General features: G+C 40.6%; 1 protein-coding gene across 3 annotated transcripts in view; it reads left to right on the top strand.

Annotated features, from left to right (window-relative positions):
* The window catches only part of LOC122078292 (DNA annealing helicase and endonuclease ZRANB3), a 107,751-nt gene that overhangs the window by 14,535 nt on the left and 78,462 nt on the right, over positions 1–14,754 (top strand). For all 3 annotated transcript variants that reach the window (XM_042644224.1, XM_042644222.1, XM_042644223.1), the window contains exons 4-7: positions 11,441–11,616; positions 11,894–11,964; positions 12,211–12,246; positions 12,438–12,528. In XM_042644224.1, the coding sequence (XP_042500158.1) occupies positions 11,441–11,616; positions 11,894–11,964; positions 12,211–12,246; positions 12,438–12,528 (374 nt within the window). The remainder of the gene's footprint in view (positions 1–11,440; positions 11,617–11,893; positions 11,965–12,210; positions 12,247–12,437; positions 12,529–14,754) is intronic.

Raw genomic sequence — 14,754 nt, 5'->3', positions numbered from 1 at the left:
AAAAAAAAAACAAAAAAGAAAGAGAACAGCAGAAGGAGAGAAGAAGAGAGAGTCGACAGAGAAGCAGCTAGAACCCCATCGTCCTCTTCTCAGTCGAATCCCTCTGCAAGGTTTCAGCAGCGAAAGAAAAAAAGAAAAGAATTAGAAAATAGAAGAAGTAGAAAGAACAGAAGAAGAAAAAGAAGAGAAGAAAGAACAGAAAAGAAGAAGAGAAAAAGCGAGAAGAAGAAAGAACAGAAGATAGAAGAAGAAAGAATAGAAGACAAAAGAAGAAAGAAGAGAAGAAGAAGAAGCAGAAGAAGAAGAAGAAGAAGAAGAAGAAGAAGAAGAAGAAGAAATGACGAGACGAAGAAGGAGAAGAGAAACCAAGAAGAGAGAGAGAGGCGGTGATTTACCTGGTTCCGACTCCTTCGCTGACTTGTTCCCTGGTTCGATAGAGCAGAGTCCTCTCTGCTAGTTTCGTCTCCAAGAAGGAGATCCCTGGCCTTCTGTCGGTAATCCCAAACCCCACCCCTGATATTTCTCCCTTAATCTCTTTAATTTGTTAGATTTCCCCACTTTGATCCTCTGTTTCTCTTTAATTCTTTTATCCCCCATATTTTTTTCTTATTTCCAATTATATCCCTGCCCCACACGTGATATCCCTTGGTGGCTTAAAGTGAACTTCATCTATTTATAATTCTGCCCTCCTTTGACCAAAAAAAAGAAAAAAAGAAAAAAAAAAAAAAAAAGAAGCAAAGCTGACTAATGGATCTGGATCTTTTATTGGATATCCGTCAACAAATGCAATTGATAATAGAGAAGCTCAATGAGGCTCAACGATATTGCATGGAAATCAAATCCATAGCACACTCTACCTTCAACTATGTGATCTCAACCGTTGAACAACAGGTAGATGAACTAGAAGATGAATCGCTGGTGGTAGAAGATGAGATGGCACTGTTGGAAGTTGAAGATCAACTTATGGAAAAATTTAAATCGGTTGATCTCTTCAGTGAACCGATCGATTTTATTTTCCTGAGTCACTACTTCACCAATGAACTTCGTGTCATGGATTTCATTTAATTTGATCTTGGTTTCGATGGTGATTTCATACATGCAAGGATGGATGTTGATTGATTGGTGTTGATTCTTCCGTTTTACAACACGAGTTTTTCTCAACATCGGGGGAATTGATGTAGATACGCACCCATAGAGCGATCCATACCCATTTGGGTATCCAGCGAGAGATGAAACGGATCCATATTGAGTCCTTAGTCTAGTAGGATTTTAGTAGTTTATTTTATTTAGCAGACTAATATCTTTAGTTTATTTTATTCTGTTTATTTTTGAGAAGTTGCATACGTAGGACATAGTTAGAGTTGGTTTAGGATTTCTTTTCCTTTTGAGTTAGTTTCCTTTTAGGATTTCTTTCCATGCTAGAGTTTTTAAATTTCCTATTTATATGCTTGTAATCAATTGAGAAAGACAGATTGAAAAGATGAATTGAGTTTGAGTATTAGTGGAGCCTGCGGGCATGTGTGAATGATTCTCCTTTCTCCCCCCCTCTTTTCAGTGCGATTTCTCCCTCTCCCCTGCAACTCTGAGACCTCTCAGGGATTTCTTCCCTACCCCTACCTGCCCTCCATCAATTACAAAATAGAAGGTTCCTCAAAAAGAAATCTTAGTTTAGTCTCCTAAAAACTGAAATTAGTAACTAGCTGAAAAAGGAAACTAACTACTAATGATTTGTCTCAACTAATAACTTGAATCCTGAGGAAACAAATATAACTTAAATCAAACCCAACTAAAAAGGAAACTAATGAAAAAGGAAACAAACTAGTAATCCTGTATGCAACCTTTAAGCCCCTCTTTTAGACCCATAAAAGTGGCCCATTACACTTCAAACCATATGGGCTGAAGGCCCAACACATATACAACCCAACCTTAGACTTATTCCTAATAAAACAAGCATAGTTTGGTGAAGAATCTGCATCACCATGTAGAGGCCCATCATGTAAAACCTGGCCCATTATAAGAATAAGCCCGTGACCTTATTAATTTAAAATAAAACCCCAAAACCACAAAATTAAACAATACATGAGACCTTACTGCATCAAACGCAGTCAAGCATAACCAAGTATCAAAAACAATACATGGGCACTAGATGCATAAGGTGACCTGCCACGTTTGGCATCGAATGATCATGTTCCTTAATTCCCTTGGAAAAACTCAGACAACTATGAATGTAAGGTAAATATGATACATAAAGGAAAATGCTAAAGCTCTGGTATCTTGCACCATGATTATTCCAAATTGTCTTGGACACGCTAGCTAGTTACAAATTCAGAATCCAATGGTGAACAAGGTACACCTAGTTGGAAATCGAAGATATTAGGGTTAGAGATGAGGGATAAGAAGAGAAGAGATGAAGGAAGAAGGAGAGGAGAAAGAGAATGAAGAGTGCAAATTGTTGGAGATCATTTTGCTCTTCCCACCTATATTAGGTTCAAACTATTAACTTAGAAATTACGTAGTCCTCCCTAGGGAGGTAAAAGAGAAAAAAAAAAATAAAAAAATACAACGTAGGACAACTTAATATAGAGACAGTTCCTAAAGTACCGTCATTACATAAACTCCAACACTCCCACTCAAGCTGGAGATAAATGTCATACATTCCCAGCTTGCATTATTGAACTGGTAAGGGATGAGTCCTTTGGTGAAGATGTTTGCTAATTGATCACTTGTCTTCATAAAAAAGTGTGCAAATGTTGCAAGAAGTTTGATGAACTTCCGGTCTTCTATCATGCTGCACTGGGCTATAGGAAATGCTTATAGTTACTTTATTGTCACAATTGAGTCGCATAGGTCTTTCAGTGTCATACCCTAACTTAAGAACCAACCGATGCAACCAAATGAGTTCACAAACTCCATGAGCCTTTGCCTTGTATTCAGCTTCTGTACTAGATCTAGCTACAACAGGTTGTTTCTTGTTCCTCTATGTAACTAAGTTACCACCCACAAATGTACAATAAACAGCTTCTCTGCACTAGATCTAGCTACAACAGCTAACAAACCATGAAAGCTTGATAGAAAACCAATAAAAACAACTTTTAACAGTGAAGCTTCATCCCAATAGCATATTCAAGCATCCTATAATGTATTCATCAAAGATAACAAATAACCACATTACTAGTCATTCTAGACCAAACAACCAACAAACAGAGAAGCTTGCGATACCTGGTAGCAAGGAGTGATTGTGATTGTGTTCCAACACCACACTAAATCACGAACCAAGGTTTGGAGGGGTCAAAAAGGACCCTTGGGCGATTCTTCTGAGCCAGCCACAGCCCCAATCAAAGACAGAGGAGAGAGAAAAAGGGAGTCAAACCTATTGCTGGTGATAATGCTTAGGTGAGCTGCTCTTCTCTTTGTGTAAGCAGCCTTTATAGCCCTCAACTCTTCCTCCAATGGTCTTCATCTTGCTTTTAGAACTCCATTAGATCTTGTTGAATTACATAGTAAGCCTCTACTGAACCCCTTGCTTTTCTAGGGTTCCAAGAGAGACTCAAAGAATGGGAAGGAGATGATTAGTCGACTCTCAAACCACTTTGTGGCTCTGATACCAAGTTGGAAATCAAAGAGATTAGGGTTTGAGATGAGGGATAGCAAGAGAAGAGACGAAGGAAGGAGAGGAGTTGAGAGGAGAAAGAGACTGAAGAGTGCAAATCGTGGGAGAGCATTTTGCTCTTCCCACTTATATTAGATTCAAACTAATAACTAAAGGAAATTACATAGTCCTCCCCAGAGAGGTAAAGGAGAAAAAAGGAAAAATACAACTTAGGACAACTTAATACAAAGACAGTTTTCATCAAGCCAATTGACAGATAAAAAAAAAAAACCACACTGTTTAACCTATGCCCCAAACCCTGACCTTACCCCCACCGACTCCGATGACTATTTAACCTATATGACCCCTTCCCCTCCGGCTCTGATGGTCCCTGCCGTCGGCCCCTCTTCCGACCCTGACAACCCTGACCTTACCCCCACCACCTCCCTATCTCCGCCCCTCTCTCACTCACCCTCTTCCCAACCGTGCATGGAACCCCGTCGTATCCTCCCCCAACGTCCCCTCCCACCATCCTTCCTCCCTCCCTCCGTCCCTCAGCCACTCCTTATTCTTCCACCCACCTCTCAATTCTATGCCCATTGGACTCTATCCGCCTGGACTCCTAGACTCTGAAATATTCAAGTGGAGAAACTATATCATTGGCTTCTTCCTTGGCAGCCGACCCCCTTTATCCATAGTTAAAGCTTCTCTCCTAAACCAATGGAAGCCTTCTGGAACCCTCTCCACCTTAATGTTAGAAAACGACACCTTTATCTTCGTTTTCTCCTCCACCCAGGATAAATTTGTAGCCTTGGACAGTGGTCCTTGGTTTGTGGGGAAGAAACCCATTTTTCTGTGACAATTGAGTTCACTTCATTCAATCGCTCTGAGCTCTCTTCCATCCCCCTGTGGGTCACATTCCCCAACCTCCCTCTCCACTTTTGGTGTCCCAAGGGTTTGAGCTTGATTGGATCCATCATCGGAAAGCCGCTTTACTCTGACAAAAGAACGAAGATAATGGATAGGCTGTCCTACGCGAGAATTTGCATAGAGGTTCAAGTAGGCCACATTCTACCCTCTTCGATGACCATTATCGACGGCGAAGGCCACTCCTTCATCCAAGAGGTGAAATACGAATGGCTCCCCCTTAACTGCACTTTGTGCAAGAGCTTTGGTCATTCCTTCCACCTCACTCTGTGCTAAAAATCAATCTTCAGATCACTCGCTTGCCTCGGTAGAGAAGAATACCATATTGCCGCAAATCTCGACTTCAAATCCAACTGCCGCTAAGTTCACTGTTCAATGGAAAAGGAAAAAAAAATAATAGAAATATCACTTGCTGTGAATAGAGTACTCTTGAACTCAGACGGACCTGGTCGGAGAGTGTGGCAGTTGCTACTGCCTCTGGGAACCTCAATACTAGGACCACTAGTCTATCGATGCCTCCACTGATTGTCGGTAGCAATCGATTCTCAGATCCCGAGAATCTTTACCTGGTTGATGGATCAAATCATTCTCCTCCTTCCCCCTCTGTTACTCTGCCATGCCCCTCTTTGGTTGTCCAGGCTGGGCTTGAGCCCTCCTCTGTTTTGGTCCTCCCTTTTTCTCCCCTTGTATCGTCTCTGCCTTTCTCCTTCCTCTCCTCGAAGCTTTCCTTTCCCTTGCTAAAGCCACAACCTCGTCCTGCTTTCCCAGTACCGATTTTTTCCTTTTCTGGAGTCTTTAAACCCCCTTCAAACCATCCTGAAACGGATTCTCCTTTTTTCCCTTTAAACCAGTATATATTGGTCCAACTACTAAACAAGTTCTCCCAAGATAGCATCTTTGCACTCCAGGTTTGTTAGAAATACCCAAAGGAATAGGCTTATTGTTGTATCTTGGGGTTGTCTCCCACCTACCATTCTCTCCTCTTCCCCCCTTAGTTCCCCTTTACCCCTTTTGGTTTGTTGCCTCTAGTTAGAATGTAAGGTTTGTGATTAACAAGGGAGAAAGAGAGAAAGAGGAAGAAGAAGGAGAAAGGGTTGGAGAGGAAGAAGATGGATAAGAAGAAGAAGTATGGTAGAATGTGTGTTGTGAGTAAAGTTTCACTAACACCAATATATTACTTCACTAATATATTTATATGATATTACACATACCTCCCTGAGGAGGGAAATGAAAATAAAACATATAACGAAAAATTACTAAATTGCCCTTAGGAACATTACTAATATCTCTAACACTCCCCCTCAAGCTGGAGAATAAATATCATGCATTCCCAGCTTGGACAGCAAATAACTGAACTGATGATGATGAAGACCCTTTGTGAAGATATTAGCCAGCTGATCTCCAGTCTTCACAAAATGTGTGCATATGTAACCAGTGTCAATCTTCTCTTTAATGAAGTGTCTGTCCACCTCTATGTGCTTTATTCTGTCATGCTGCACAGGATTGTGGGCTATACTTATGGCAGCCTTGTTGTCACTTGTCACAATAAAGCCTCATAGGTGCCTCAGTATTAAATCCCAACTCTTGGACCAACCTTCTCAACCAGAGAAGTTCACACACTCCATGAGCCATGACTCTAAATTCTGCCTCTGCACTAGACCGAGCCACCATAGCTTGTTTCTTGCTTCGCTATGTAACTAGGTTTCCACCTATAAATGTGCAATAACCTCAAGTAGATCTCCTATCAAGGATTGAGCCAGCGCAATCTGCATCAGTGAAGCCTTCTATCCTCATGTGATTATGCTTGGCAAAAAGTAGTCCTTTCCCTGGAGAGGACTTCAAGTACTAGAGAATGCGGTAAACCGCATCCAAGTGCCCACTTGTGGGGGCATGCATAAACTGACTCGCCACCCCCATTGCATAAGTAATGTCTGGATGAGTCAAGGAAAAATAAATGATCTTCCCAACTAGCCTTTGATATTTCCCTGCATCAATAAGAGAAGGGCCAACATCTTCTACCAGCTTATGATTCTGCTCAATAGGAGAACTTGTAGGCTTGCAGCCAAACATTCTTGTTTCTTTCAATAGGTTTAAAATAAACTTCCTTTGGCATATATTTATGCCCTTCTTAGATCTAGACACTTCAATCCCCAGGAAATATTTTAAAGGTTCGAGGTCCTCAATCTCAAATTGTTGGGCTAAGTAGTTCTTCAGATTGGCTATCTCAGTCCTGTCATCACCAGTTATTACAATGTCATCCACATTGACAATCAAGGCTGTAATGGTGCCATCGCCATGCTTGGTAAACAAAGTGTGGTTAGCCTAACTTTGGGAATAACCATTCTTCAGGATAGCCTGTCGGAACCTTTCAAACCAGGTCTTTGGAGACTGTTTAAGGCCATACAGGGCTTTCTTGAGAAGACACACTTTTCTTGTAGCAGAAGGGAACTTAAAGCTAGGAGGAGTTTGTATATACACCTCCTCTTCTAAGTCGCAATACAAAAAGGCATTCTTCACATCCAATTGATACAATAGCCAATCCCTATTTGTTGCCAAGGACAAAAGAACCCTTATAGTGTTATGCTTAGCCACAAGAGCAAATGTCTCCTGATAGTCAATCCCATACACTTGACTATATCCTTTCGCCACCAGCCTTGCTTTGTACCTCTCAATAGTTCCATCTAACCGGTACTTGATTGTGTAGACCCACCTGCATCCAACTAGAGTTCTCCCCCTTGGAAGGTCAACCAATTTCCAGGTACAATTTTTTTCAAGGGCCTTCATTTCCTCAGTCATGGATTGCTTCCACTTAGGGTTAGACATAGTTTTAGAGACATTCTTGGGAATAGAAGTAGATGAGAGAGCAATGGTGAATGCAACACTGTAGGAGAGAGAGAGAGAGTCATAGGAAACAAATTGGGCTATAGGATTAGTACAAGCTCTCTTTTCCTTCCTAATAGCAATAGGAAGATCTAACTCTAATGGGGAAGGAAAGATATTACCTGACTGAAGAGAGTGGATCTCAGGAGTTGGATTCAAAGAGGACTCTTGGTAGGTCTTCTTGTTCCTCCTTGTGTACAGAATGCTCTCTTTTTCATTTTCTGAACTTGAACCACCTCTTGAATGATCACCAACATCAATAATATCCACCTCTTTCTGTTTCCTAATGTCAAGCATAAAAGGAGAGATAGGCAATGGGGAAAGAAAAGGAATCTCGTCAGTAGCCTTTTCACCTCCATTATGCTTCCCTTGAAAAGGATGCTGAGAAGAGGCAAAAAATGGTGTAGACTCAAGGAAGGTGACATCTTTAGAGAGAAGCCTTCGTCTGGAAGAGGGATGATAGCACTTTTATCCCCTTGGAAGTGGAGGAGTAGCCAAGAAAGATGCATTTAAGGGCCTTGGGGTCTAGTTTAGTCTGTGAAGACTTATTGACATGGACATAACAGATAAAACAATTTGGGGGGAAGGGAGAAAGAAGAAGACCGAGGAGACAAGATGTCCAATTGAGTTTTGGAACCAAGGAGTTGTGTTGGCGTACAGTTGATCAGATGAGCAGCACTAAGGAGAGCATCAGACCAAAAAGTTTTAGGAACATGCATGCCAAACAGAAGACTCCTATTGACCTCCAACAAATGGCGGTTTTCTCTCTCAGCTACCCCATTTTGTTGGGGTGTGTCAACACAAGCTAGTTGTGAATAATGCCATGATTAGTAAAAATTTCTTAAAGACCACCATACATATACTCCCCCCCTTTGTTGGAACGAACAATTTAAATTTTGGTGTCAAACTGTGTACATACCATATGATAAAAAGTTTTAACGGCGTCATACACATCATTCTTGTGCTTCATTAGAATAGTCCAAGTAGCACGAGAAAAGTCATCAGCAAACTAAACAAAGTAACGAAAACCAAGTAGAGAAGTAGTAGTAGAAGGTCTCCAAACATCAGAGTGTACAATGTGAAAAGGAACAGTAGATCTATTACCATGATAAGGATAAGAAGAATGACAATGTTTGGAAAAAATACATGGTTTACAATGAAAAGCATGGGAACTAGGAAAAGAAGTAAATAAATAAGGTAACTATTTCCTCATAACAACAAAAGATGGATGTTCTAAACATTGATGCCACAACATCACAGAATCCACAGAACTGCTATCAGTACATCCACACATATAAGACTGAGCTGTAGCCAAAAGAGGTGATTGAGGGTCAAGTATGTAGAGTCCTTTCTCTTCATGCCCACTGCCAATAATCCTCTTCGTCACCAAATCCTGAAAGAGAAAATGAGAAGGGAAAAAAGTGACACAACAGTTCAAGGATTTTGTCAAATGACCCACAGACAAGAGATTACGGGTAAGGTCAGGAACGTGAAGCACAGAATCAAGTGAAATGGAAGAAGTAATAGGAATGCTACCTTTAGCAGAAATGGAGGAAATGGAGCCATCGACAACCCTGACCTTATCTCTACTGGAACAAATAGAGTACGTATCATAATAATGGGATGTGCCAGTCATATGATCCGTAGCACCAGAATCAATAACCCAAGATGGTGCTATGGAAGGGGCAGATGAGGAAACCTACAAGGCGGAAGCTGAGGAATCTGGCACTTTAAGGGCAGATGATGAGCCTCCCAGCTGAGACATGACCTTGTGGAATGTTGCAATATCCTCCCTAGTAAAGGAACTGTGCTCTGCCTGTGGGCTAGGAGCAAATCTTGTAGTAGCATGCTTAGCCTCAACACTATGGGCTTTAGCTCCCCCACTACGTCCACCACGAGCACCACTAGAACCACCACACATGCCAGGAGGTCGACCATGAAGAACCCAACATCTCTCTTTGGTGTGCCTAGACTTCCCACAATGATCACATCGTTTATCATCTCCATGGGGTGGGCCTTGGCCTCGGCCACCACCACACCAATCTCTTTAATAGCTTGTAGTGAGAGCTGACCACTCAAGGGTAGGGACATGCTCCATGGCCACCCGCCTGGTCTCCTCACTCTGCAAATAGCTACACACTTCATCAAGAGATGGAAGTGGAGACCGGCCTAATATCTGTACGCGGATAGGCTCATACTTAGGATCACCAAGCAAAATAAGAACCCGTTATTTCTCAAGTGTCCGGTAAACCTTAGCTTCATCCTCAGGGTTGGACAATTGGAGGTCTCTGTAGTGATCATACTCCTCTCAGAGACTAATGACAGTGTTATAGTACTCAAAAATGGTCCTAACCCCTTGCTTTATGCCAATGACTTTCTGGAGTAGTTGATAAACTTTGGCCGAGTCACCCACACGGTCAAAGGTTTTAGTAACACTGTCCCAAATATCCTTAGCAGTTTCTTTCCTCTTAAATCTTCTTCCAATCTTAGGTTTTATGGAAAAGATCAATCATGTCATAACAATGGAGTTTTCGGTCTCCCATTTTGGATATGTCGGGTCATCTTGTGCAGGAGCCTTAATGGTACCTGTAACATACCCTAGCTTTCCCCTACTTCATAAGGAAAGCTTCACAGAATGAGCCCAATCCAAATAGTTGGTGTGGTCCAACTTCACAATGGAGATCTAAGTATGTGAGTTATCAAAAGCCATAGGAGTAGGAGGAGCACTACTCAATACACTGGCTGAAACATCACCAAAGAGGGCTTCAAGTCCACTATCTTCAGACATGTTGTGGATAAGGAGTCACAAACACAATGGGGAGTACACACTCTACCCAAAAAATCCTTCCTAGATACTCAGAGATAAATCCCATATGGAAGAAACACAATAACAAAAGGAAAGAAATGAGATCAAGGCATACTAATGGCAGCAAAACAGATCATACCACTTCACAAGACCCTAACAATACATCTCACAATCCAATAGGAAGTCCATCATAAACACAACTTCAGAAGCCAGTAGAGAAGAAAACAGGGGAGGCGGTACCTGTAAATCAGTAGGGAAAGAGGTTGTGACCTCACATCTCTTTCTCCTTAGGACCGAGAGCTTGGGGGCTTTGTAAAGGACCCTTGGCCGATTCAAATGAAGTATGAACCACCTCAAAGGTGGCAGGATGAGAGAGAAAGGATGTTCTCAAGAACATGAGGGCGGTAGTCATCGATTGCCCAGAAAATGACTCTAAAAGCTCCTCAACAGCTTCATTCCTTCTAAAACCTTTTCAAGAGTTTGCTTTGACCCTTTTTCAAGCTCATCTCATAAAAACTTGAAGTCTTCTCACATAATGATCTCTTCCTTGGAACCCCTTTGTAACCTAGGGTTCCAAAGAGAGGAAATAGAAGGAAGGAACTTGTAATCCGACTCTTAAACCAAGATCTTGTCCTCTGATACCGAGTTAGAACGTAAGGTTTGTGATTAACAAGGGAAAAAGAGAGAAAGAGGAAGAAGAAGGAGAAAGGGTTGGAGAGGAAGAAGATGGAGAAGAAGAAGTATGGTAGAATGTGTGTGTTGTGAGTAAAGTCTCACTAACACCAATATATTAATTCACTAATTTATTTACATGATATTACATATACCTCCCTAAGGAGGAAAATGAAAATAAAACATATAACGACAAATTACTAAACTGCCCTTAGGAACATAACTAATATCTCTAATACCTCTGTGCTTAGTTCTGCCCCCCAGTTTGTCGGGCTTGTTCCTTTTAGGTTTGCTCTCCCCCTCTTTTACATTCCCTTATATATATATATATTCTTTCTTCTCTTGGTAATGAATTTATTTATTCATCCAAAAAAAAAAAAAAAAAAAAATGCTTGTCTATTTTATCATTAATGCTTAATTTGTCAATTCTATGTGTTAAAGTATATTATGAGAACATGCATTAAAAATAGACATTAATTCTTTTGGTTCTTCAGTACTGTTGCTTGCATGCCCTTCCTATTTCATGCTTAAGTTTGCTGCTTCATAAAATATATATATTTTTTCAGTTTTTGGTCACGAAAATAATCCAGCCCGTCTAACAAGATGTCCAAGAGTTGTGGTTATCTCATACACAATGCTTCACCATCTTCGCAACAGTATGCTAGAACTCGAGTGGGCTCTTGGGATTGTTGATGAATCTCACCATATACGATGTTCAAAAAAGGCTTCAGAACATCCAGAGGTATTTGTCATGCCTTCTGTTTGTTGATAAAGAAATGAGAACCATATTTATGTTTCCATGGGGTATGACAAGAAATGTTCATACCACATTAAACAATGCTCCTCCAACTTGGGTATACCCATTGGATTTCCTCTATACTTATTTAAATTCACTTTTTTTCTTTTTCCCTTCCCAATTAGATAGTCTACTAGTCTCCATGATGCATTTTGTGTACTTGTATTTGTAGAAGCTTTAAATGTCAATTTTTTTTTTCATAACCATGTTCTTTTAATGACAGATTCAAGCTGTACTTGATGTTGCAAAGCTAGTCAAACGCATAATACTGCTCTCTGGAACTCCTTTGTCAAGGTTGTATATAAATGGACCTCTAGAACTAAGAAGTATTGATGTTATGGTGTAATTTATTTCTTTGAAGGTGATAATTATTTTGGAAGTTGTTTGTTCCTGAATTATATTGTTCTTTGTGTGTTGTGTGTTCAGACGGTTGCAAATTTTTTCTTTCCTTAGATATTCCTGTTTTAGTTATTTTGTTGATTTAATATTACCATGGATTCATTCTAAATGTTATTTGGTTTTTTTCCTAGGTGAGCATAGGCCGTTTGACATCTTTCATCAAATAGATATGCTATGGCAAGTTTTCTTTACCCATTGATGATCCTTTTTAGCAAATTCCAGAAGTGGATAGCAATATCGGTTTAGTTATATTTATGGTTCTTGGTTCTGACTTGTGACTTGTCTTAACTTATCCCATGCACTTGGGGTATGGCTTAGTGAGCTGACTTAAGGCTTCAGTCTTATTGATTGATTCCTTATTTTTTCAGGCCTGGTCTGCTCGGGAAGAACAAATTTGAGTTTGCAAAAAATTACTGTCAGATAAAACCCGATCTGCCTTCTCAAGCCATGATTTTCAAGGTAGGTAGCTAATACCTTGGCTTATGACCAAGAAATTCATCAATATGGTACTTGTGTTTTTGTTGCCTATGCAAATATGCTTAGTAGTTTTGATTTTCCACTCTGCTAGATTATTTATGATATGGATACTTGGGAGTTCATTTAATGTTCTTAAATTTTCCTTGGAATCCACAGTTTCTCTGGAATTTTATTTGGAGTGGTATCAATCTATTCTTTGCATTGAAAAAAGAGAATATTTTAGCCAACAACAATGATAAATCTGTTTACGAAATTATTTGAGCCAATAACAATGATAAGTTTATTTCTCTAACAATATTTTAGTCCTCATCTCTCCTTTTTGCTCCTACCATATTTCTAAATCTCATTTCGGTAGGCCATTTCGGGTAGACACAAACAATGTATTTTTTGGCTGATTGTTTCGGTTGCCATTTCGGTGGGAGGGCCATATAAGGATCCAATACTTCTAGGAAACCTTGTTTTAGCGTAGATAAAAACATATTTAAACCTTCATTTTGCAAGAAAAGTCACATAAAGTGGTGTTTTTTGTTTGCACCCTTCTTTGGTAGTAAACGTCGAACCCTGTTATATACTTATGCAATATTTCCAATTCTACACATTGTTTTAGTACTAGAAGATGAAATGGTTGCTTGTGCTGCAAAAAATCCTTAGATGAAATGGTCTCTTGTGCTGCCCTACCACTAGGGGAATTCGACTCCCTCCACCCAAACCACTCCTTAGATGCAAACATAGATCTGAGTCCAGCCTTCTTCACCTCAAGGCTTTTCAGTGCTATGTAGTTTGTGGCGAATCTAGTGACGTCGGGCCTGACTAAGTCCCTCTCACACTTCTTCCTCAGAATGTTCAATGCAAACCATGGTTGTAGATAAGGGTGTTCTCTTGTCTTGCTCTCTCAACCACACTCTGCACCAATTTTATCTTCCCCATGTCCTTCATCATGAGGTCAATGCAGTGGGTTACACTAGGGGTTCAAAAGAGATTGTACTTATTGGTATTCATCAACTTCTGATTGGCCTTCTCGATGTTGCTTTCATTGTTCGTCACAACCTAGACAATGATCTCCACTCCCACCTCTTGAACCAACTTCTTCAGTAACTTATAAATGTATTTTGCACCCTTTTTCTCCTTAGATGCATCCACAAATTTTAGGAACACCGTTCTACCGTCATTTCAAACCATAAAGTTGATGATGGAGTTTCTCGTGGGCCCAGTATAGCCATCATACATGATAATCACTCCGTTGCTCTCCCACATCTCCTTCAGGTCATCTATACACTCCTAAAGCTTATTTTTCTGTTGGGCAAATACACATTCATCACCTTGTATGCGGTGGGCCACTTGACCCCTGGGCCAGCCTCATAACCACATCTAGCATCGCTTGATTATAGGGCCCCATAGTGGCGTGTGCTGGGATGTTGTGGAATGACAATACTTAGACACAACCTTCCATCCTTCCCCCTCACATTACCCCGCATCCTGTTCAGTTTAGGCTGCTTGTTGCCTTTTTTGCCTTAGAATCTGGGATCCTGTTCTAGTACAGGGTCTTGTCGTGGTGGGGTATTGGAGGTGGACCTGCCCTCATACTCTGTGATCTCTTGAAGGGCAACAGAGCCTGCATCCTCCCCTGTGGCTATGCGGATCCACGACCATTACCACTACCACCTGCTCAAGACGGGCCAGCTCCTCCCATATATACTTTGTGTCTATCCTGCTCCTCATGTGATGTAGATCGAGCTTCCAAAGTAGGGGGACAAGTGATCTAGTGCTGGCCCAAGATCTGGGCCATTCTTCAGCCTAGCGAGCACCTTGAATATCTTGGGCAACAAGGCTGTTGGTTGGGAGTTAAGGAAGCTTCTAGAAGATCTACTGTTCCCCCTACCGATTTGGGTTTTGTCTAATTATATGCATTGTTTCGCAAGGTACAGCTGACGGAAAAGAAATAGAAAAGGATCTTATTGAATAAAGACTGACTTTCTTTTTTATGTCTTATTCTTATTGTCAAAGACTCAAAGTAATAGTTTTCATTTTCCAATTAGGAAAGATTATAGATAGGATTCGTTTCCTTTTCCATAATTGTTTCCTTTTTTTATAGTTTATTATTTTATTTGTTTCCTAATTTTGTAAGTTCTCTCAAGCCTATTTAAGAGAAGCAATTGTAGCTTTTTGGGCATAGATTTGAGTCAATGAAAATTGAAGAGTTTCTTCTAT

The sequence above is a fragment of the Macadamia integrifolia genome, chromosome 5 (assembly GCF_013358625.1).
Source record: "Macadamia integrifolia cultivar HAES 741 chromosome 5, SCU_Mint_v3, whole genome shotgun sequence".
NCBI classification, from domain to species: domain Eukaryota; kingdom Viridiplantae; phylum Streptophyta; class Magnoliopsida; order Proteales; family Proteaceae; genus Macadamia; species Macadamia integrifolia.
This window is presented reverse-complemented; position numbering and strand designations above follow the sequence as displayed.